This window comes from Coregonus clupeaformis, chromosome 10 (assembly GCF_020615455.1).
Source record: "Coregonus clupeaformis isolate EN_2021a chromosome 10, ASM2061545v1, whole genome shotgun sequence".
In the NCBI taxonomy this organism is placed as follows: Eukaryota; Metazoa; Chordata; class Actinopteri; order Salmoniformes; family Salmonidae; genus Coregonus; species Coregonus clupeaformis.
The window spans coordinates 49,193,954-49,218,124 of NC_059201.1; the positions used below are offsets into that span (position 1 = coordinate 49,193,954).

At 44.6% G+C, this 24,171-nt stretch overlaps 1 protein-coding gene across 6 annotated transcripts in view; it reads right to left on the reverse strand.

Annotated features, from left to right (window-relative positions):
- Positions 1–24,171, reverse strand: part of LOC121575421 (voltage-dependent L-type calcium channel subunit alpha-1D) — a 133,253-nt gene that overhangs the window by 53,509 nt on the left and 55,573 nt on the right. For 3 of the 6 annotated variants that reach the window (XM_041888531.2, XM_041888525.2, XM_041888530.2), the window contains exons 5-11: positions 21,663–21,877; positions 19,323–19,475; positions 18,870–19,066; positions 17,445–17,548; positions 5,585–5,757; positions 2,928–3,005; positions 313–400 (exon numbers count right to left, since the gene is read on the reverse strand). In XM_041888531.2, the coding sequence (XP_041744465.2) occupies positions 313–400; positions 2,928–3,005; positions 5,585–5,757; positions 17,445–17,548; positions 18,870–19,066; positions 19,323–19,475; positions 21,663–21,877 (1,008 nt within the window). The remainder of the gene's footprint in view (positions 1–312; positions 401–2,927; positions 3,006–5,584; positions 5,758–17,444; positions 17,549–18,869; positions 19,067–19,322; positions 19,476–21,662; positions 21,878–24,171) is intronic. The other 3 variants (XM_041888535.2, XM_041888533.2, XM_041888534.2) reach the window with 1 other exon arrangement.

The window sequence follows — 24,171 nt, forward strand, 5'->3', positions numbered from 1 at the left end:
CTTGCTGACTGCAGGATATTCATTAATTTTGTACAAAGCTACATATCCTATGTACCATCTTTATGACCGAACAGGAGTGGTCTTTAGAATTAATCAAACAAATGTATATTATTTAAGCTCGTTTTACATCAGCAGACAGGATAGAGGATAGATACAGATATAAAGACCAAACACACACATGTTTACACGATCGGTCACTCAGGTGACAGAGGTTGTGTTTCTGTAAAGAATGTCGTAGTTTCTATGATATCCAAGGTTGTGTTCTAAGTGACAGTACAGCAGATGTGGTAATAGTCTGTGGGGGGTTCTTACCAAAAAGGTCCACAGCACGGTGTCTTCACCTCATCCTCAGCCACATTCTCTGTGTTCACTGACTCCGTCTCACTGGCTGGTATACTCGCTGTGGCAGCAAACAGAGTACCAGAGTAAATCATACGCACGCACGCACACACACACACAACCCCACATAACACACTGTACATGTCACACACACACACATCAAACGTACAGTGCGCAGTCACACCCTAGGTACCACAGCTGTGTCAAACACATCCCAGAGAAAATAAACCTAATTCACCAACAAATTCCTCAACAAAAGAAAGAAAGAACGGTCAGATTACTCCAGGAATTTCTAAGAAATCCCTTCTAGTTTGAGAAACAGACGCCTCACAGGTCCTCAACTGGCAGCTTCATTAAATAGTACCCGCAAAACACCAGTCTCAACGTCAACAGTGAAGAGGCGACTCCGGGATGCTGACCTTCTAGGAAGAGTTGCAAAGAAAAAGTCCAGTGTCTGTGTTCTTTTGCCCATCTTAATCTTTTATTTTTATTGGCCAGTCTGAGATATGGCTTTTTCTTTGCAACTCTGCCTAGAAGGTCAGCATCCCAGAGTCGCCTCTTCACTGTTGTTTTGCAGGTACTATTTAATGAAGCTGTCAGTTGAGGACCTGTGAGCTGTCTGTTTCTCAAACTAGACACTCTAATGTATTTGTCCTTTTGCTCAGTTGTGCAACGGGGCTTCCCACTCCTCTTTCTATTCTGGTTAGAGACAGTTTGCGCTGTTCTGTGAAGGGAGTAGTACACAGCGTTGTACGAGATCTTCAGTTTCTTGGCCATTTCTCGCATGGAATAGCCTTCATTTCTCAGAACAAGAATAGACTGACAAGTTTCAGAAGAAAGTTATTTGTTTCTGGCCATTTTGAGCCTGTAATCGAACCCACAATTGCTGATGCTCCAGATACTCAACTAGTCTCAAGAAGGCCAGTTTTATTGCTTCTTTAATCAGCACAACAGTTTTCAGCTGTGCTAACATAATTGCAAAAGGGTTTTCTAATGATCAATTAGCCTTTTAAAATGATAAACTTGGATTAGCAAAGACAACGTGCCATTGGAACACAGGACTGATGGTTGCTGATAATGGGCCTCTGTACGCCTATGTAGATATTCCATAAAAAATCAGCAGTTTCAGCTACAATAGTCATTTACAACACTAACATTTTTACATGACATTTTAGTCATTTAGCAGACGCTCTTATCCAGAGCGACTTACAGTTAGTGAGTGCATACATTTTTTCATACTGGTCCCCCGTGGGAATCGAACCCGCCATGCTCTACCAACTGAGCTACATGGGACTATGGCTACACTGTATTTCTGATTAATTTTATGTTATTTTAATGGACAAAAAATTTGCTTTTCCTTCGAAAACAAGGGAATTTCTAATTGTCCCCAAACTTTTGAACGGTAGTGTATGTAGAAAAGATAATGGACCTATATATTGTTTCATAATATAGTCTTTGAGAATTAACTATTACCAAAATAAAAGCTAGACAGGGAGAATAGTAAACAATGAATTTAGCAGTATTGATTTAGTTATTCTGCTTGTCAATTAGCCATGGCAAAATGCATAGAATTGCAGGAAATTAGTTTTCAATATGCAACATTTTCTCTAAGCTCCACGGCAAAATTGGTAGAATTGCAGGAAATTTGCTTTAAAACTGTAAACATTTCTCTCAGCTCCATGGAGAAATGTGTAGAATTGCAGGAAATACACAAAAAAAATGCAAACATTTCTCCAAATGTTCTCTAAAATTCACCTGCGCTGAAGGGTGGACCATGCCCGTTGCCACGCCCCCTGCCACGCTCATCGCCTAAGCCCCTTTTTGATCCAGAAAAAAACCCTGACAGTGCTACAACTTTTATGTGAGAGCACTCCCTGTTTGTGCGAGGGTATGGACGCACTGCTGCTTAGTTTGTGTGAAAGCGTTCTCCTTGACTTTCGAGTGCTACGACAGAGACAGCTCTCTCTCTGTCTCTCTCTCAATATCTGAATGCTGTTAGGTGTAGTGATCTGGGTTTAGCCCTGTTTGCCTATTCACACTGAGCCCCTAGCCTTGTTGCTTTAAATGGGCTGTGCATAGAGAGAGAGCGAGAGGGAGAGAAGTTGAGCGCCTGGCATCAACCGGGGAAGTATGTATTCATATTCTGCTCCCTGCTACTCATCACCTGACTACTCTCACAGGGGATAAGAAGGGTCAATCACAATAGCAAAGCACAAGCAGGGGGATTAGGCTGCACACATTAGTACATACACAAACACACAAGCTTTCACACAAAAGTGCAGACTCAACACACACACACACGATCTTGCTAACTCGCACACGGACACACATACATGGTGGCACCTTAATTGGGGAGGACGGGCTCGTGGTAATGGCTGGGGCGGAATCAGTGGAATGGTATCAAATACATCGAACGTATGGTTTCCATGTGTTTGATGCCATTCCATTCGCTCCGTTCCAACTATTATTATGAGCCATCCTCCTCTCAGCAACCTCCACTGCTACACACACACACACACACACACACACCCCACCCTACACACACACACACACTTCTTCAATGTGGAAGGGAAAACCAGGGGATTTACCATGAGTGTCGGAGGACTGGCTGAACCACCCAAACCTGCTTCCTTTCTTCTTCTCTGTGAGGTCAGCCAGAGTCACCCCTTCATGTGTAAAGCATGCAAGCCCATGCATTCAGACAGCAGCGCACCATACGGCACAGCAGAGAAACATGGGGGCGAGAATAGGGCTCTATCAAGACGGGTTAGAGCAGCACAGTAACAATTCACCACAACAACAGTAACAACAACCACAGCAACAACAACAACAGTACAGCTGGCAACAGCGACACTGACTGACAACACCAGCACCACTGACACTGACACCAATAGGATGGACTGTAGTAGACACTGAAGAGGAGCAGAAGAGGAAGATGGACAGCTGTTAGTCACATGACAGGAAGCTAGTGTCTGCAGGCCGGGGGTGGGGGGGGCGTACAGAACAGAACAGTACAGAACAGTAAAATACATAACAGTAGCACTAGAGTCTATACTAACATGCTGCAATGCAAATTAACAGCATTCACATGTACATGTTAGCATACAGTCTCTCATGTCATGGCCCGGACCGGTGACAGCAACAGAAAAGCCAGCATGATACATTTCCCAGGTTGGTATCGCCAAGGGGATCCATGTTATTATAACCCCTGACCTTCAGCCCAGTGCCAAGCATTACCAGCACTAGAAGGCTCACTTCTGAGACTTACATACTGAAGTTGCTGTTACTACCATATCTCCTATCACATTACTATCCAGTTAGTGTTTCTGTTGACTGCGTGAATGGAGGCAGTGGTGCTAATTCTGATGATAAACACTAGAATGATCAGACTTCACTACACTTTATTTTCCTATACTTGACTATACTTGAATATACTTGACTATACTTGAATACGCTTGAATATACTTTACTATAATTGACTATACCTTACTTTGCTTAACTTGGTTTAAAGGTTCAAAGACTAAATCCAGTTATTGACTCTAGACTCATTTGGGTGAAAGGAGAAAAATCCAAGTAAAACTACAGTGTATTTGGAAGCTTGGCAGAGATATTTGACTAAATCTCCCTAATTTGTAAACAGGACCGGGACTGGGACCGTACTGAAGCTCTGCGGTGTGGAGAGAGTACAGGAGAGATGCAGCTCTAAAGTTACACAGCGAAAGAGGTTTTAGGGGAGGGGGAATGAGAGATGTTGTAGTAGCGTAGTGCTGCTCACTGGTTGATAGGGAGGGTGGATAGAGATACTGTACTAAAGCTGTATGAATGGACAGTAGCAGTTTCGCTGTTCTGTTCTGCATCATGTGCTGCTTATATAAAGAGGATTTGGATTACAGTCTTTTTTCTGCTCAAGTAATATGATTTATCCCTGTACTCCCTCCTCAGACTAACTAAACCGGCACACAGAGAGCTCTGCACACATTACTAGGGTGTGAACTGAGGAAGGCTATGATAATAGAGCTGTATAGTGCACCTCACACACCTGATATAGATACTCTTTAGAGTCATAACAATAGTTGACAACAATATTGGGAATGTTGCTGATTACAAGATGTAGCGGTAAACATGTTTACGTGTAGGAGCGTGTGTGTCTAAGTGTGTGAAGTGTGTGTCGACGGAGAGTGAGAGAGTATAATCACCTGACTCACAGTGCAGCGTGACATAGCTTCTGTGTGTAATCTTTTTTTCTCTCAAAAACAACCTTGATCATTTGGCTTCATCTCCCTACACTGACCTACATTACAGGGGACTCTGGCTCACCAAATCTATATTATCTGCTCTGCCGTGTGTTTGTGTTTGTGTTTGTGTGTGTGTGTGTGTGAGTGTGTGTGTGCACGAGTGTGAGTGTGCAATATTTTAGTGTAGGGAGATGTACAGTGGCTTGCGAAAGTATTCACCCCCCTTGGCATTTTTCCTATTTTGTTGCCTTACAACCTGGAATTAAAATGGATTTTTGGGGGGTTTGCATCATTTGATTTACACAACATGCTTACCAATTTGAAGATGCAAATTATTTTTTATTGTGAAACAAACACCCTACCAATTCAATACTTTGTAGAGACACCTTTTGCAGCAATTACAGCTGCAAGACTCTTGGGGTATGTCTCTATAAGCTCGTCAAGGCAAAACTGCTCCAGCTCCTTCAAGTTGGATGGGTTCCGCTGGTGTACAGTAATCTTTAAGTCATACCACAGATTCTCAATTGGATTGAGGTCTGGGATTTGACTAGGCCATTCCAAGACATTTAAATGTTTCCCCTTAAACCACTCAAGTGTTGCTTTAGCAGTATGCTTAGGGTCACTGTCCTGCTGGAAGGTGAACCTCCGTCCCAGTCTCAAATCTCTGGAGGACTGAAACAGGTTTCCCTCAAGAATTTCCCTGTATTTAGCGCCATCCATCATTCCTTCAATTCTGACCAGTTTCCCAGTCCCTGCCGATGAAAAACATCCCCATAGCAGGATGGTGTTCTCGGGGTGATGAGAGGTGTTGGATTTGCGCCAGACATAGCGTTTTCCTTGATGGCCAAAAAGCTCAATTTTAGTCTCTGCGTGTGTCAAATCAAATACATTATTACTGGTCTCGTGCACATATTTGTGTGCGCATTTGTACGTGCGCACATTTGTGTGTGCGTGTTTTAGGGTAGTGTGTGGGTGCACGTTTGTGTGTGTGTGTGTTGTAGGGTGCTTACGGTTGCGTTTGCCCTCCTCGTAGCCCTCCTCGTCCTCGTTGTCCGGGTCGATGTCCTCAGCCTGAGTGATCCAGTCCAGGTAGCCCTTCAGGTCCTCCTCCAGCTGTTGCTTCTCTCGCAGTTTCTGAAAGTCTCCACGAGCCTTGGCCTTCTCTCTCTCCTTGGAGAACTCTCTGTGGGCACACAGAACACAGACACGTTAGAGTATGCATACACAGCATACAAATACACAAATGCGCCACACACAAAATCACACACAATAGACACGCTCAGACTCAATAACGGTTCACTTCACACAATGGCTCGCCACACACAATTTGTATACAAAATGTTATACAGTTAGTTCTAGGGGTGTGAACGTTTAAACGTTTAAAACAAATTGGGATCGTTTACCATTTAAAACATCTACCAGCCACTCAGATCTTTTACCAGCCCAAATATTTTTTGCTACATAATTACACCAAAAATCCCCCCAAAAATGGATGGGCATGCTTTCTAATGTTTCAAAAACAAGAAATGTATTACTAGTAAGAAGTAATGGGGTATACTGCTTAATTTCATTTAATTTTTGTGACCTGCGTCTTTTAACCAATGTATGTTAAAATAAATCATTTAGATCCAATAATAAAATCAGATAAACAGTTCTACAATAGAACATCAAGAATCAACAAAGTGCCTGCCTTGCCACAAAATGCTGAGTGATACGGCTTATTTATTATTACAGTTCAGGGCTCTATGCTGACATTTTCTACAAGGAGTAGGCTACATGATGTGCGCCTAAGTAGAAATGTAGCAATAGATCTACGAGAACAATGACTAAAAGTTCATGAATAAACATTTTTGGGAGTGATCCATGCTCAATCAAGCATAATCATTAGGTGAGACAGAAATGTTCAGCTGGCCCTTTAAGAGACGGGCCGTTACCGTGGTAACTTGGGCACTTGCTTGTCTGTGATGAAAGAAATCTTTGACTGCGATGTCATCCTAGCAGCAGACAGTTGCAGCAAACTCAAACACTGAAAAACAACCTAGCAAATCACATCATATTGCATGTGAACAAAACGATGTAAATGGCCAAGAAATACGAGCACTAAGTTTTCTTGTCAATTCGACCAACTTCTACATGTGAAAAAAATAATAATAATAATAAATGCTCTGTGTGACCATCCGCTAAAGTGGCTGGTGAAATATACATTCTTACCTGCCAATGACCAAATCAACCCGCATTTAGCGGGTGGCGAGGGTTAATTTCCAACCCTGTCATTACATTTAGAAAAAAAAAAAAAAGAAAACCAATGTCATCACAAAGGGGAGATTTTATTAAAAACTAGGGTTGGCCGATATATGATTAAATCGAATATTGTGTTATTTGACATTGGTGATATAGTTTGTGATTTGCAAGACTATACTCTATTTGAACATTACAAATCTAAATGCTGGAGTTTGATCAGTTAGGCTGTATCAATATTTACATTTTAGTCATTTAGCAGACGCTCTTATCCAGAGCGACTTACATGAGAAATTAGTGTTAAATGCCTTGCTCAAGGGCACATCGACATATTTTTCCACCTAGTCAGCTCAGAGATTCGAACCAGCGACCTTTCGGTTATTGGCCCAATGTTCTCAAACGCTAGGCTACCTGCCGCCCTCAATCAATATATATATATATTTTTATACCTTTATTTAACTAGGCAAGTCAGTTAAGAACAAATTCTTATTTACAATGACGGCCTACACCGGCCAAACCCGGACAACGCTGGGCCAATTGTGCACTGCCCTATGGGACTCCCAATCACGGCCGGTTGTGATACAGCCTGGAATCGAACCAGGGGGTCTGTAGTGACGCCTTGTCACGCCCTGGCCTTGACAGGCCGGTTGTCTTTAGTTGGTTTGGTCAGGGCGTAAGGATCTATGTTAGAATTTCTATGTTTAGGATCTAGATGTGTATTTCTAGGTTTGGCCGGGTGTGATTCCCAATCAGAGGCAGCTGTCGCTCGTTGTCTTTGATTGGGGATCATACTTAGGTAGCCTATTGCCTACTGTTGATTGTGGGATCTTGTTCCTGTTAGACTGGTATGTTTATAGCCTGAGGACTTCACGTTACGTTGTTTCTTGTTTTGTTTATGTTTATTGAGTTAAATAAACATGTACGCTTTTCACGCTGCACCTTGGTCTGACCCGTCTCTCAACGATCGTGACAGAAGATCCCACCAAAAACGGACCAAGCAGCGTGCCCAGGAGCAGCAGACATCCTGGACACAGGTGGGGAAGTCATTTTGGACTTGGGAGGAGATATTGGCTGGTAAAGGACCCTGGGCGAAGGAGGAAGCCCAGGCAGGAGAGGATCAACGGCGACATCAACGGTGCCGGCCGAAGAGGAAGCCCGAGAAGCAGCCCCAAGAAAAATGTTTGGGGGGGCTCACAGGGTGGACGACAAAGCAGCAGGAGGCCGGGAAAGGGCTGACTAGAGAGGAGGAGGCCGCTATTCTAGAGGTCCTCCAAGACCTGTGGATCGAGAGTCTGAGAGAGGAGGCCACCACGTTACGGTGGCTGTTTGATCAGAGGGAGCAGGAGGTATCCATTCAGAGGGAGGCGCTACAGGAGGATCAAAGGGAGAAGGAAGTAGTGGAGGCAAGAAGAGAGGAGCTGGTCAGGCAACAGAAGGAGCGTGTGTTCATAGAGGAACCTAAGTATGCGGAGATACGCACTGTGTCGCCAGTGCGCATGCACAGCCCAGTGCGTCCTGTGCCAGCGCCCCGCACGTGTCATGCGAAAGTGGGCATCCAGCCAGGACGGGTTGTGCCAGCTGTACACACCAGACCTCCAGTACACCTCCACGGTCCAGTATATCCTGCTCCGGTTCTACGCACTGTGTCACCAGTGCGCCTCACCAGCCCGGTAAGCCCCGTACCTGCTCCCCGCACCAAACCAGTGGTGCGTGTATCCAGTCCAGTACGGCCCGTACCTGCTCCCCGCACCAAGCCAGAGGTGCATGTATCCAGTCCGGTACGGCCCGTGCCAGCTCCTCACACCAAACCAGTTGTGCCTGTCGCCAGCCCGGTACGCCCCGTACCTGCTCCCCGCACCAAACCAGTGGGGCGCGTATTCAGTCCGGTACGGCCCGTGCCAGCTCCTCGCACCAAACCAGTGGTGCCTGTCCCCGGCCCGGTACGCCCCGTACCTGCTCCCCACACCAAACCAGTGGGGCGCGTATCCAGTCCGGTAAGGCCCGTTCCTGCTCCTCGCACCAGACCTGTGGTGCGTGTTCCCGGTCCGGCCCGGCCCATTCCTGCTCCTCGCACCAGACCTGTGGTGCATGTCTCCAGTCTGGCCTGGCCCGTTCCTGCTCCTCGCACCAGACCAGTGGTGCGTGTCCCCAGTCCGGCCCGGGCTGTTCCACCGGTGCCTGGTCCAGCAACGGTCAGCGGCTCCATTCCGGAGTCAGAGCATTCCGCTCCACCGGGGTCCAGTCCAGCTTCGGTCAGCGGCTCCACTCCGGAGCCAGAGCAGTCCGCTCCACCGGTGCCAGTCCAGCTCCGGTCAGCGGATCCATTCCAGAGACAGAGCAGTCCGCTCCACCGGGTTTCAGTCCAGCTCCGGTCAGCGGTTCCACTACGGAGCCAGAGTAGTCCGCTCCACCGGTGTCCAGTTCAGCTCCGGTCAGCGACTCCACTTCAGACCTAGAAGTCAGCCCCTCTCCAGGTTCGGGGTCTCCCACACCAGGGTCCAGACAGGGCTTGGTGCATCGTGGGGGAATTGCCGATCCAGGCCCAGACGTCAGCCCCTCTCCAGGTTCGGGGTCTCCCACACCAGGGTCCAGACAGGGCTTGGTGCATCGTGGGAGGAAGGAGAGGGGAAGCATCGCGCCGAGGTCCAGACCAGACCAGGGGCGCAATGGGGAGGTAGCCCGGAGCCGGAGAGGTCGTCACGCCCGGAGCCGGATCCGCCTCCGAAGCTGAATGCCCACCCGGACCCTCCCCTAATGAGTCAGGTTGGTGCGGCCGGAGTACGCACCTTTGGGGGGGGTTACTGTCACACCCTGGCCTTGAGAGGCCGGTTGTCTTTAGTTAGTTTGGTCAGGGCGTGAGGATCTACGTTAGAATTTCTATGTTTAGGATCTAGATGTGTATTTCTAGGTTTGGCCGGGTGTGATTCCCAATCAGAGGCAGCTGTCGCTCATTGTCTCTGATTGGGGATCATACTTAGGTAGCCCATTGCCTACTGTTGATTGTGGGATCTTGTTCCTGTTAGACTGGTATGTTTATAGCCTGAGGACTTCACGCTACGTTGTTTCTTGTTTTGTTTATGTTTATTGAGTTAAATAAACATGTACGCTTTTCACGCTGCACCTTGGTCTGACCCGTCTCTCAACGATCGTGACACGACTTAAGCACTGAGATGCAGTGTCTTAGACCGCTGCGCCACTCGGGAGCCCAATATGTTGAATATGTTGAAAATGAAGTCTAAATGAATTAAGTAAGCCTTATTTTTTCGACATACTAAGATTATTTAATGAGAATGCAACTATAATATAGTAAATATGCCAAAAAAAGAATCACAGTCTGGAATAATCTATTAATTAACGGTGCAAAACAATTATACCAGGATGCGTACTCAGAGCATGCACTGACCAGCTGGCAAGTGTCTTCACTGACATTTTCAACCTCTCCCTGCCCCCAGTCTGTAATACCAACTTGTTTCAAGCAGACCTGCATAGTTCCCGTGCCTAAAAAAGCCACGGTAACCTGCCTAAATGGCTATTGCCCCGTAGCACTCACATTTATAGCCATGAAATCCTTTGGAAAGGCTGGTTATGGCTCACATCAACACCATCATCCCAGACACCCTGGTCCCACTCCAATTCGCATACCACCCCCACAGATCCACAGATGACGCAATTTCTACTGCACTCCACACTGCCCTCACACACCTGGACAAAAGGAATTCCCATGTATGAATGCTGTTCATTGACTGCAGCTCAGCATTCAACACCATAGTCCCCTTCAAGCTCATCATCAAGCTCAGGATCCTGGGACTGAACACCTCTCTCTGCAACTGGATCCTGGACTTCCTGACGGGCCGCCCCCCCAGGCGGTGAGGGTAGGCAACAACACATTTGCCATGCTGACCATCAACACGGGGCCCTTCAGGTGTGTGTGCTTAGTCCACTCCTGTACTCTCTGTTCACCCACGACTGCGTGGCCACGCATGACTCCAACACCATCATCAAGTTTGGCGCTGACATGACAGTGGTAGGAATGATCACCGACGACGATGAGACAGCCTATAGGGAGGAGGTCAAAGACATGGCAGTGTTGTGTAAGGACAACAACCTCTCCCTCAACGTCAGTAAGAGCAAGGATCTGACCATGGAATACAGGAAACGGAGGGGCGAGCACGTACCCATCTACATCGATGGGGTTTTAGTTGAGCAGGTCGAGAACTTCAAGTTCCACATCACTAATCAATTAACATGGTCCACACCCACACAGTTGTGAAGAGGGCACAACAGCACCTCTTCCCCCTCAGGAAGCTGAAAAGACTTGGTGTAACCAGTATGAAATGGCTAGCTAGTTAGCGGTGCGCGCTAGTTGCGTTTCAATCGGTGACGACCTTGAAGTAGTGTTTCCCTTGCTCTGCAAAGAGCTGCAGCTTTTGTGGAGCGATAGGTAACAATGTTTTGTGGGTGACTGTTGTCGATGTGTTCAGAGGGTCCCTGTTCAGAGGGATGGAAGCAATACTGTTAGATTGGCATGGGCCCTCAAATCCTTAAAAAGTTCTACAGCTGCACCATTGAGAGCAACTTGACTGGCTGCATCACCGCTTGGTACGGCAACTGCAAGGCACCCGACCACAAGGCGCTACAGAGGGTGGTGAGTACGGCCCAGTACATCACTGGAGCCGAGCTCCCAGCTATCCAGAACCTCTATGCCAGGCAGTGTCAGAGGAAGGCCCAAATAATTGTCAAACACTCCAGCCACCCAAGCCATAGACTGTATATAGCCATGTTATTTTCACTCATTATTGTTATTCACTGTCTATTTATTCCTTGTGTCACTATTTACATTTTTTGTTTTATTTTTATCTTTATTTTTAAAGCTGCAATATGTAACTTTTTGGGTGACCTGACCAAATTCACATAGAAATGTGAGTTATAGATCTGTCATTCTCATTGAAAGCAAGTCTAAGAAGCGGTAGTTCTGTTCCATGTGTGCTATTTCTATCCTTCTCGTTCTTAATTATTATTATTTTTATTTATTTTTTTGTATTTAATATTTAAAACATACAATCTACTTGCAGTGAAGCAGCTCAACATCTACATCACATTAGTCATCTAACAGACTCCCATCCAGAGCAACCCACAGAAGCAACCAGGGTCAACGCCCTGCTCAAGGGCACGTCAACAGATCTCCCACAAGGTGAAAAACGGGGACCCGAACCAGCGATCCATCAGCCACCGGCCCAAGCTCCCAACCGTCAGGCCAGCAGCCCTCTACGCACCATATATCTTTCAACTATGCTGTGATGTTTAACATACAATTTCAATCTATCTAATCGAATAGAATCCACAGACTGCGAGTTGAAGATAAATACTTTTACTAAGAGTATATTAGCAATTGACTGACCCGGTCTCTCCAGATCTCCCAACAGTACTATTTCTAGGGTCAATTTTAGATCAATATTATGCATTTTCAGCCATTCCTGCACCTGAGACCAGAAACAGGCTACCTGAGGGCAATACCAAAATAAATTGTCTATTGATTCTGTATCCTCACAACAAAATGTGCAGAGCTTCGATGATTGTATGCCCCAAATATTCAACATTTTGTCTATAGAATAATTTTAGCTGAAAATCTTGAGTCGTTTTATATATCAACTAATGGAATCGGTACATCAAAAATCTCTTCCCAAATATTTTGCAATCTGTATGGCACGGCTGTCAACATCCTGGTCCTCAAATGAAACTAGTATACTTTCCTATGTATGCTATTTTTATTCCTCTGCCAGTTTTGATCCTTTATATTGGGCAGACAGACCAGTTCCCTACCTCCTCCCACTGCCACCTGCCTCCATTTCTGGGGTAATGCTGTAATCAATTGGTTGTAATCTTGGATTGAGCAGACTTTCCCATACCATTCTGATAACTCCATGAAAGACATAACTCTACCATTCAAATTTACAATATAATAATAAAACAAAATACCCCTTTCAAACATATTTCCCATAAATACAGTTTTTTTTATCAACCAGCACATTTGTATTCAGCCATAATATTTGTTGTAATATTTGAACTATCTTTTCAGGGGTATGAAATTGAAATTGTAGCCAGCTCTGCAATGCATGTTTGAAAAAAAGAGAGATACTTTGAAAACAATATAATTTACAATTAATCGAAAATGATACATGGCAATCTGCAAAAAGGCAAAAAGGCCATTTTTAAACAATGGATGAGCTTTTCTTAGTAATCTACTTGAGAACCATTTAGGGTTCAAGTAAAACTTTTGAATAAGTGATGCTTTTAGAGAGAGGTTTAGTGCTTTTATATTTAATAATCTCAACCCAACCAATTAATATTCATTATATAGATAGGCACGCTTTATCTTGCCTGGTTTAGCATCCCAGATAAAGCTAAATATTTTTTGCTCATATGATTTGAAAAATTAATAATCAGGAGTAGGTAGCACCATATGTAAGTGAGTAAACTGAGATATGACTAAGGAGTTAATCAGGGCAATTTTTCCATAAATAGACAGGTATTTACCTCTCCATGGTTGCAGGATCTTGTCTATTTTTACAAGTTTTCTATTGAAATTCATTGTGGAGAACTCATTTATATATTTTGTGATATTATGTCTAATTCACCGTCAGTCCATTTCATAGGTAAACTGCAGGGTAATGTAAAAGTTATATTTTATAAAGATCCAATACATCATATTGTACACAGGTGGTCCTCTGTAGCTCAGCTGGTAGAGCACGGCGCTTGTAACGCCAAGGTAGTGGGTTCGATCCCCGGGACCACCCATACACAAAAATGTATGCACGCATGACTGTAAGTCGCTTTGGATAAAAGCGTCTGCTAAATGGCATATTATTATTATTATATTACTTATCATAATTAGGTTTTAGTCCAGAGAGTCCAGAAAAGTTATCTAGATCTTCAATGAGACATTGCAGGGATTTAGCTTGCGAACTTAATATAAAACTTGAGTCATCGGCATACATGGACACCTTTGTTTTTAAGCCTTGGATTTCTAATCCTCTAATGTTGTTATTTGATCTGATTTTAATAGCTAACAAATAGATATGGTGACAGCGGACACCCTTGTTTAACTCCTCTTGACAATTCCAAACTCTCTGAGAAGTAGCCGCTATTTACTATTTTACACCTGGGGTTGCTATACATTACTTTTACCCATTTTATAAGAGAATTTTTTACATTTTACATTTTAGTCATTTTAGCAGACGCTCTTATCCAGAGCGACTTACAGTTAGTGAGTGCATACATGATTATTATTATTATTATTATTATTTATTTTTTTATATATATTTTTTTCATACTGGCCCCCCGTGGGAATCGAACCCACAACCCTGGCGTTGCAAACGCCATGCTCTACATCCCTGCCGGCCATTCCCTCCCCTACCCTGGACAACGCTGGGCCAATTGTGCGCCGCCCCCATGGGTCACCGAAATTGAATTTATAAATAAAATCCAGTCTTACTTTATCAAAGGCCTTTTCAAAATCCGCTATAAATACCAGGCCTGGCCTCTTAGATGTTTCATGTTGTTCTATTATTTCTAGTAGTTGTCGTATATTATCTCCAATGTATCGTCCATGTAAAAAACCTGTCTGATCAGGATGAACAATACATGGTAAAACCTTTTTAATTCTGAGTGATATGCATTTCGCTAGTATATTTGTATCTCAACATTGAAGTGTAAGAGGCCTCCAGTTTTTAAGATAGACTGGATCTTTATATTTGCCATCTGGGTCTTGTTTTAATAATAGTGAAATCAGACCTTCCATTTCTATAGTAGTTAAAACAAGCTAACAATGGAGCTTTGAGTATATCCATTCTTAAGTTTTGTTTTTGCTTCTTTTACTTTCAGTTTTGTACACCAGCTTCAAACATCTGAAAATACAATATTTTTGGTTATGGAAAAGATACAGTATTTCACAGCGGTTTAGATGGTACAATGATTCTCTACACTATACGTGCTTGTTTTGTCACATAAACAGAAATTAGACGAACTGCATAGCGATTTCTGCATAGCGCAGCTTTAACTCTGCATTGTTGGAAAAGGACCTGTACGTAAACATTTATTTCACTGTTAGTCTACACCTGTTGTTCACGAAGAATGTGACTAATAACATTTCATTTTATTTGATATCGGATATCTCGATATTTGGAGTAGCATATCATAGAAGAGGTCCATAGAAGAGGTCCCCCCAAATATCGGCCAACTCTAAATTAAACAAATACAGAACGCAACAATGCTGTAACATTAGTAGGAGGAGATATGCATCTTTCAAATTATTTGCCACAGATATAAAGCGCTCCGCACGTCATCGTCATTAACAGTTGGAAAAATGGCAGAGAGTGAGACAGGGAAGCGACAGCAGTATGGCAATACTTTGACAAGTTAAATAAGTAGGTGGTGAAATGCAAACTTTGCGAAGTGGAATTGAGCTATAGTGGCAGTACAGGTGCAATGCTTAACCATCTGAAAGGGAGGCACCGTGAGGGCTCAATCCAACTGTGTCCTTCAGACAGTCAACATGATGACAATATGATACCAAACCATGGCTGCATATCCAATTCCTAATAGTAATAACACATCAATACACTGGAGCCCTGCTCTTTCTATGATGACCTCTGATAGCCTGTATAGTCTTCCTAACCCTAGCCTAGCCACTGGAGGGGGATGTACACCTTTCAATAACAACAGGAGATCAAGATGATGCAGAGACCTATCAATAGGGGGAGTGGTTACTGGCATGTACTCTGAATCTAGTACTGTTTTCCCACATGAATCAGAAACACACTCAAAACTATATGCATGGTGACCACTGGCCATTATTCTGGGTGGAATAGCTTCAGGAAAACGTTCAGTCATTCAAATGAGCACCCATAAAACAATTGTGGTTCTCAGAATGTTCGCAGAGGCGTGTGTTCGCAAAGGCCTGCTAAATGCTCCCAATAGAACATTCTGGAAACCAAAAGGTGTTAGCTGGAGAGGCTATAATATGATATGAATGTGAATATAACATGTACACGTCACAATTATTGTATATATTAGAAATTGATACGTCAATTTGTAAAAACAAACGTTCATTTAGCTGTTCTGGTTTGCCCAGTGGGTCTTGTTGTACGTAAGTTGCTACTTGAATAATCAGTCCCATTCATAACATATTACAGTATGACATACGAATTACTATAATTATCTACAATTACAATACATCACACTTAACTGTAATTTTCTCTTAACTTGATCCGCCACTAGTCTACATCTCTAACAAAACTCACAATTTCACAGTTCAAAAAATTTATTCACAGCGTTTCTAAAAAGTGTATGACTTAACAGAGATAAGGGGTCATAACCCAGTAAGAAGAACCTCCAGGGAACATTGCCAACCACCAACGGAACCCTCTAAGAAAGAACACACATCCTCGGAGTGCTGCTGGCCATAGAGTAGTGAGTATTATGAACTAACGCCCCACCCCCACTAACACACTTCCTCCCCACTGCATGGGAATGGACGCAGCAGTAGACTGGGCTTGATGCAGTCAGAGAGCGAGAGAGAGCTTAGGGAGTGAAGCTGAGGAGGGAGTGAAGGGCGAGGAATGAGATTAATTTATCTCTCAGGAGTTTGGGTGGTAGTGGTGATGAAGGGGGTGGTTGGGGTGGGGGAAACGGCTCCCTTTGCTGTCAGTTGCCGTGGCGAGGCAACACAACCCAAAACGAATGAGAGGTCAACAAAGGTTATACTTGTTGTGGCCAGGGCAGTGAAACAGCATCAGTCTGAATGAAATATGAAATGGAATACTATATTACCAGTGACTGAGTATCTCTATACCTGTTCTCTGTCTCCCTGAGACTTTCTCACCATTCCCCAACACCATACACAGCAAGCCACTCCATGGTCTTTCCCTTGTCTCACCCTGCACAGCACACACACTGCACACAGCGTGCACACACACACACACACACACACACACACACACAGCACCCACACATTGCAGAGCACTCAGCACACAGCACCCTCAGCCGATTACCCACACACCCAGCACAAGGTTAAGCATGAAAAAGGAGCCCAGAATGATTAGACTAACAAAGTAGAATGGCGGGCGTTCAACTGTTGGTGCCCAGAGCAGAAGGTTACCAGACAGAGAGACGTAAAGACAGACGCAGAGGGAAAGACAGACAGACAGACATAGAGAGAAAGACAGACAGACAGACAGACAGACATACGTAGAGAGAAAGACAGACAGACATACAGACAGACGTAGAGAGAAAGACAGACAGACGTACAGACAGACATAGAGAGAAAGACAGACAGACAGACGTAGAGAGAAAGACAGACAGACAGACAGACAGACAGACAGACAGACAGACAGACAGACAGACAGACATAGAGAGACAGACAGACAGACATACGTAGAGAGAAAGACAGACAGACGTACAGACAGACGTAGAGAGAAAGACAGACAGACAGACGTAGAGAGAAAGACAGACAGACAGACATACATAGAGAGACCGACAGACAGACAGACAGACAGACAGGTAGACCTGTATGAGGCCAGAGCAGCAGGTTAACAGACAGACAGACGTAGAGAGAGAAAGATAGAGGTGTCTTACCCGCTCAACACTCCCAGAACCAGGTTCAGAACAAAGAAGGAGCCGAAGATGACCAGAGATACAAAGTAGACCCATGGAAGCTCTAGACCCATAGCATCATTCATCTGGAGGAGCACCCGTCACCAGAGAGAGATGGGGAAAGAAGAAGAAGAAGAAGAAGAAGAGAAGAAGAAGAAGAAGAAGAAGAAGAAGAAGAAGAAGAAGAAGAATTGTATTTTTTTTTTCTCATTTACAACTGCGACCTGGCCAAGATAAAGCAAAGCAGTGCGATAAAAACAACAACACATAGTTACATATGGGGTAAAACAAAACATAAAGTCAAAAATACAACAGAAAATATATATACAGTGTGTTCAAATGTAGCAAGTTATGGAGGTAAGGCAATAAATAGGCCATAGTGCAAAATAATTACAATTAGTATTAACACTGGAATGATAGATGTGCAAGAGATGATGTGCAAATAGAGATACTGGGGTGCAAATTAGCAAAATAAATAACAATATGGGGATGAGGTAGTTGGGTGGGCTAATTACAGATGGGCTGTGTACAGGTGCAGTGATCGGTAAGCTGCTCTGACAACTGATGCTTAAAGTTAGTGAGGGAGATAAGAGTCTCCAGCTTCAGAGATTTCTGCAATTCGTTCCAGTCATTGGCAGCAGAGAACTGGAAGGAATGGCGGCCAAAGGAGGTGTTGGGTTTGGGGATGACCAGTGAGATAGAAGAAGAAGAAGAAGAAGAAGAAGAAGAAGAAGAAGAAGAAGAAGAAGAAGAAGAAGAAGAAGAAGAAGAAGAAGAAGAAGAAGAAGAAGAAGAAGAAGAAGAAGAAGAAGAAGAAGAGGGGAGGAAGAGGGGAGGAAGAGAAAGAGAATAACATGAATAGTCAGAGGTAGAGAAAGATGAGGAAAACAGTTTGCTAAGAATGCAAGACGAAGGTGAAAACCTCAAGGCATTTATATATAGTTTTACAGTTCAGAGTGAGAAAAAAGGTGAGGGAAGGTTCTGGGACTCAGATATATAGAGAAAGGCTTGACTGAACCTTTAATATTTGAATGACAGTCACATCCAGGCCTAATGACTAATCTTCTGATACATCAGCTTTAGTTAAACTCTCAGAGGGAGTGAACGGGTCAAAGTTCACACAGAGACCACACAGGGAGAGCTGAGAGCACAGACTGAAATAACAGTGACTAACCTTAACCCCCGCATATTGACTCGGTACCGGTATACAGCCTCGTTATTGTTATTTTATTGTAAACTTTTTTACTTTAGTTTATTTTACTTACTTACAAAAAAAAACGGCATTGTTGGTTAAGGGCTTGTAAGCCAGCATTTCACTGTAAGGTCTACTGCACCTGTTGTATTCGGCGCATGTGACAAATAACATTTGATTTGATTTTATATGATCTCTATGACGGAGGGCCTTACCCAGTAAAGCACGTCCGTCCAGCCTTCCATGGTGATACACTGGAACACGGTCAGCATGGCAAAAAGGAAGTTGTCAAAGTTGGTGATGCCGTCGTTGGGGCCGTGCCAGCCCTCCCTGCATTCGGTGCCATTGATGGGACATTGGCGCCCATGCCCTGAGATCGCACACGGAGCCGGCTCGTCCTCCGCTATCATGCCTACAGAGAGAGGGGGGAGAGAGAGAGAGAGAGAGAGAGAGAGAGAGAGGAGAGAGAGAGAGAGAGAGAGAGAGAGAGAGAGAGAGAGAGAGAGAGAGAGAGAGAGAGAGAGAGAGAGAGAGAGAGAGAGAGAGAGAGAGAGAGTGGGAGAGAGAGTGGGAGAGAGGGAGAGAGAGAGAGAGAGACTGAAACCACAAACGCAATAGTCATGTACACCCACAGATGGTAAGATGCACGCACTCACACACGCTCTTACCTGTGCTGGGGAAGAAGCAGGTAGCATGCATTTTGCCAATGAAGAGCTCCAGGCCGATGATGGCGTAGATAATGATGACAAACAGGACCAGCAGGGCGATGTGGAGGAGAGGGACCATGGCTTTAATTATGGAGTTCAACACAACCTGTAAACCTACAGAGAGTCAAACATACAGGTTAGATAAGGAAGACATAGCTAGGAGTTTGTGCATGTGTGTGTTACAGTAATACTGTGTGTGGTTGAATTTGTATTGGTCTGTGCCAGAGTCTGGTCGATTAGTAAATGCTCTTGACTCCGGACCAGATATTTCCCTGGTGCTTGGACATAAAAATATTTTCCAAAGTATTCCCACGCATAAATAGAGGCATATGTGATCGCTTTCCAATGTAATCAAGGTTTGAAATGATTCTGTTTTTACAGTAATATGTAATATGAGATCTGTACGTAAAACATTTACATTTCGTGAACTAACACTCGCCCTTACTAGTCATTCAAACGTGTTAACCCTCACAAAGACCATATCACCTCCTCCCTCCCTGACACACTATCCAATTTGCCTACTGCCCTGACAGATCCACAGACGACGCAATCGCCATTGCACTGCACACTGCCCTTACCCACCTGGACAAAAGGAATGCATATGTGAGGATGCTGTTCATCGACTACAGATTGGCCTTCAATACCATAGTGCCCTCCCTATAAGCTCATTACAGAGCTCACAGCCCTGGGTCTGAACTCCTCCCAATCCAACTGGGTCCTGGATTTACTGACGGGCCGCACCCAGATGGTGAAGGTAGGCAACAATACATCCTCCACACTGATTCTCAACACGGGGGCCCCACAAGGGTGCGTCCTCAGTCCCCTCCTGTATTCCCTGTATACCCACGACCGCGTGGCCTCACACAATTCCAACTCCATCATCAAGTTCGCTGACGACACAACAATAGTTGGCCAGATTAACAAAAAAACGACGAGACAGCCTACAGGGACGAGGTAGGCACTCTGACGGCATGGTGCCAGGTAAACAACCTCTCCCTCAACGTTAGCAAAACAAAGGAGCTGATTGTGCACTTCAGGAGGAACCTGGCTGGACACGACTCCATCCTCATCAACGGTGCCGCCGTGGAGACGGTCAATAACTTCAAATTCCTCTGCGTACACATCTCAGAGAAGCTGAAATGGTCTAACCACACGGACACCGTGGTGAAGAAGGCACGACAGCGACTCTTTCATCTAAGGATGCTGAATACATTCGGCCTGCCCCTGAGGGCGCTCACAGTGTTCTACAGGAGCACCATCGAGAGCATACTGTCGGGCTGCATCACAGCCTTGTACGGCAACTCCACTGCCGCGGACAGCAAGGCTCTTCAGAGGGTGATATGTGCAGCCGATCGCACCATTGGGTGCACACTGCCTGCCTTACAGGACACCTAAAACACCATGTGTCGCAGGAAGGCCAATAAGATCATCAGGGACCCCACTCTCCACCCAAGCCATTCCCTGTTCTCCCTCTTCAATCCCTCAGACACAGGCAGTACAGGAGCATCATGGCAAAAACTGGAAGACTGGCAAATAGTTTCTACCATCAGACCATCAGGCTGCTTAATAGCCACCACTAGTCAGCTACCTCCTCCACCCTGCTGCTCCCCCTATGGACATCCCCCCAACTGACTTTAACTCTGCCCCTATCCCAACGACATTCATAACTGTTGCAGTTGTTAATATGTATATTATAATTTTAGGTTTTTATTTCACTTGGTCCCCACACTTCCTCAATGGTCATGCTGCTCCCCCTATGGTCATGCCCCCCCCACCCCCTCAGCCTTTACTCTGCCTCCACCCCAATGGACATGTATTTATTCATCACTGCTACAGTTGTTATGATGCATATAGTGCTGTTTCTATTGTTGTCTTATATTACCATTTTCATTCTTTTATTTCACTTAGTCCTGCATGTTGGAGCTCGGAGCCTAAGATTTTCACTGTACCCTGCAATCATACCTGCAACCCTGTACAACGCTCTATTAAACACTCTGAATCTGAATCTGATTTTGCTGATAGCTACTTTATTGAGGGATCAGTCAGCACTCACAACAACACTGTGTTCGTGTTAGACCTACGTTCAAATACTATTTTAAATATTTAAAATGTACTTTCGCCTGCCTGGAGCGCCAGATGGATGGGGTTTGCACTCCTTGTAACTATTCTATTCCATTGTGTCAGGCAAGCTCAGTCAAGTCCAGATGAAGTATTTGAAATGATCTCAAATAGTATTTGAACCCAGGTCTGGTCGGTGTTGTTGTGAGGTCAAAGGTGAAGGGTCAGATAGCAGTAACTCACTGGGCACTCCTGAGACCAGGCGTAGGGGTCGCAGCACACGGAATGCTCGGAGGGCTTTGACGTCGAAGCCGCCCGACTTTCCCCCGTGGCCGTGGGCGGAGGGGTGGAGCGCTGCGGCTGCAGCCGCAGCCTCCGCCGCAGCCGCAGCCGCACCCGCCTCCTCCTTTGTCTCAACAGAGTCTTTGGTCAAAAGCTCCAGGACAACACTGAACAGCCTGCAGAGACACACCAGGGAAAACATGTTACAGGAAACACATCAGAAAGAGAATGTTGCAGATCAAACATTCCAGGACAGCAATGAATTACTACAGAAAGAGAGAGAACATGTTAAAGGACTGGAGCATTGGATTCAGGGCCCATATTCCTCTCTCAGAGTAGGAGTATTCCTCTCTCAGAGTAGGAGTAGGAGTGCTGATCATGGATCAGGTTCCCCCTGTTCATGCAATCTTATTCATTATGATATAAAAGGCAAAACTCAGTAGATCAGCAGTCCCACTCCCTGCGCTGATTTTTTTTGGTGCCCGTGCTACAGACGGCTATATCAGTCCACTAATACTTTTTTTGCACACATTTTTACTTTTTTTAAATTAAGAATAGTTTTTAATCCAGATTTTTCAGGGGGGCTGCTGAACCCTCAGCACCCCTTCTTCCTGCGGCTATGGAGCTGAGAGAACATTTTGCCGTTTTAAAGCTAATTTCCTGCAATTCTATGCATTTTGACATGGCTAATGCTGTGTTCTTTTGCTCAAACATAATAACAAAATCTATATTGCTAAATTCATTGTTTTGGGAATTTTCAATTCTCCCTGACTGTCTAACTTTTATTTAGGTGATTATTAGTTCTCAAAGATTATAAAAATATTTATTTAGGTCCATTATCTTTTCTTTATAGTTTTTATCTAGTTTTAGTCGTTTAAGTTTACAATGAAAATGTTTTTCCATTGACCCGAAAAAACGCTTAGGTGGCCCTCCGAAGGATTTCTATGGCAGAAAAATCCTTGCACACACACACACACACACACACACACACACACACACACACACACACAACAGGTAGAAATACAGTATAATACTGTAGTTCATGGGTGGAGAGAACAATGAACATCCTATTGTAAAAAAAGCAGACGTTTAGTTCAAGTCAGTTAGCTAGTCCTCACCTACCTAGCCAAGAGGAGAAATCATCCCAGCACATCACATCAAAGCTGGGCAGCAGTAGGCACTAAATGGGCTATACTATACAGTATATACAAAAGTATGTGGACACCCCTTCAAATTAGTGTATTCGGCTATTTCAGCCACACTCGTTGCTGACAGGTGTATAAAATCGCGCACACAGCCATGCAATCTCCATAGACAAACATTGGCAGTAGAATGGCCTGAAAACATAATGCCAACTGTAAAGTTTGGTGGAGGAGGAATAATGATCTGGGGCTGTTTTTCATGGTTCGGGCTCCTTAGTTCCAGTGAAGGGAAATCTTAACGCTACAGCATACAATGTAATTCTAGACAATTCTGTGCTTCCAACTTTGTGGTAACAGTTTGGGGAAGGACCTATCCTGTTTCAGCATGACCGAGGTCCATACATAAATGGTTTGTCGAGATCGGTGTGGAAGAACTTGACTGGCCTGCACAGAGCTCTGACCTCAACCCCATCGAACACCTTTGGGATGAATTGGAACGCCGACTGCGAGCCAGGCCTAATCGCCCAACATCAGTGCTCGACCTCACTAATGCTCTTGTGGCTGTCCCCGCAGCAATGTTCCAACATCTAGTGGAAAGCCTTCCCAGAAGAGTGGAGGCTGTTATAGCAGCAAAGAGGGGGACCAACTCCATAATAATACCCATGATTTTGGAATGAGATGTTCGACGAGCAGGTGACCACATACTTTGGGTCATGTAGTGTAATTCTGCGCAGTCATTTGGCCTGTGTGCAGTACTTTAGTGTGTCCAGTTCAGTTTTGGGGATATTGACATGTCTATATTTGGATATTGACAGAGGTTAGCTTAGTGTGCCGTTTCTATGATGAGTAAGCAGCATGTGCTGTAGTCAGTCAGTCAGTCATCCTAGCAGGATGCATCAGGATGCATCTCTCTGCATCTGACTGCATGACAGATCAACCCACATGCCGCACATAGACACAGATCTGACCTAGCTACCCACTGGACTGTGTGTCTATTAGAGGAGGGAGGGAGGGAGGGAGGGAGGGAGGGAGGGAGAAATATAGAGGAGAGGGAGAGAGGAGTTTGGGAGAGGAATAAAAAGCTAGAGGAAGAAAGGAGAAAGAGAGGGGGAATATGGAATGAGAGAGAAAAGGAAGAGAGGGTGGGAGAGATGAGATGGAATATGGTGAGATGGTGAGTCACTCCAGTGGTGGTAAAGCAGTGATTTATCCTCCATGTCTTTTCTGGGTCATATACTGTAAGTGGATGAGGGTCCGTCCCTATTAGGACTGGGCCACCGACTGTGGACACGTCACAAATGGCACCCTATTCCCTATATAATAGTGTA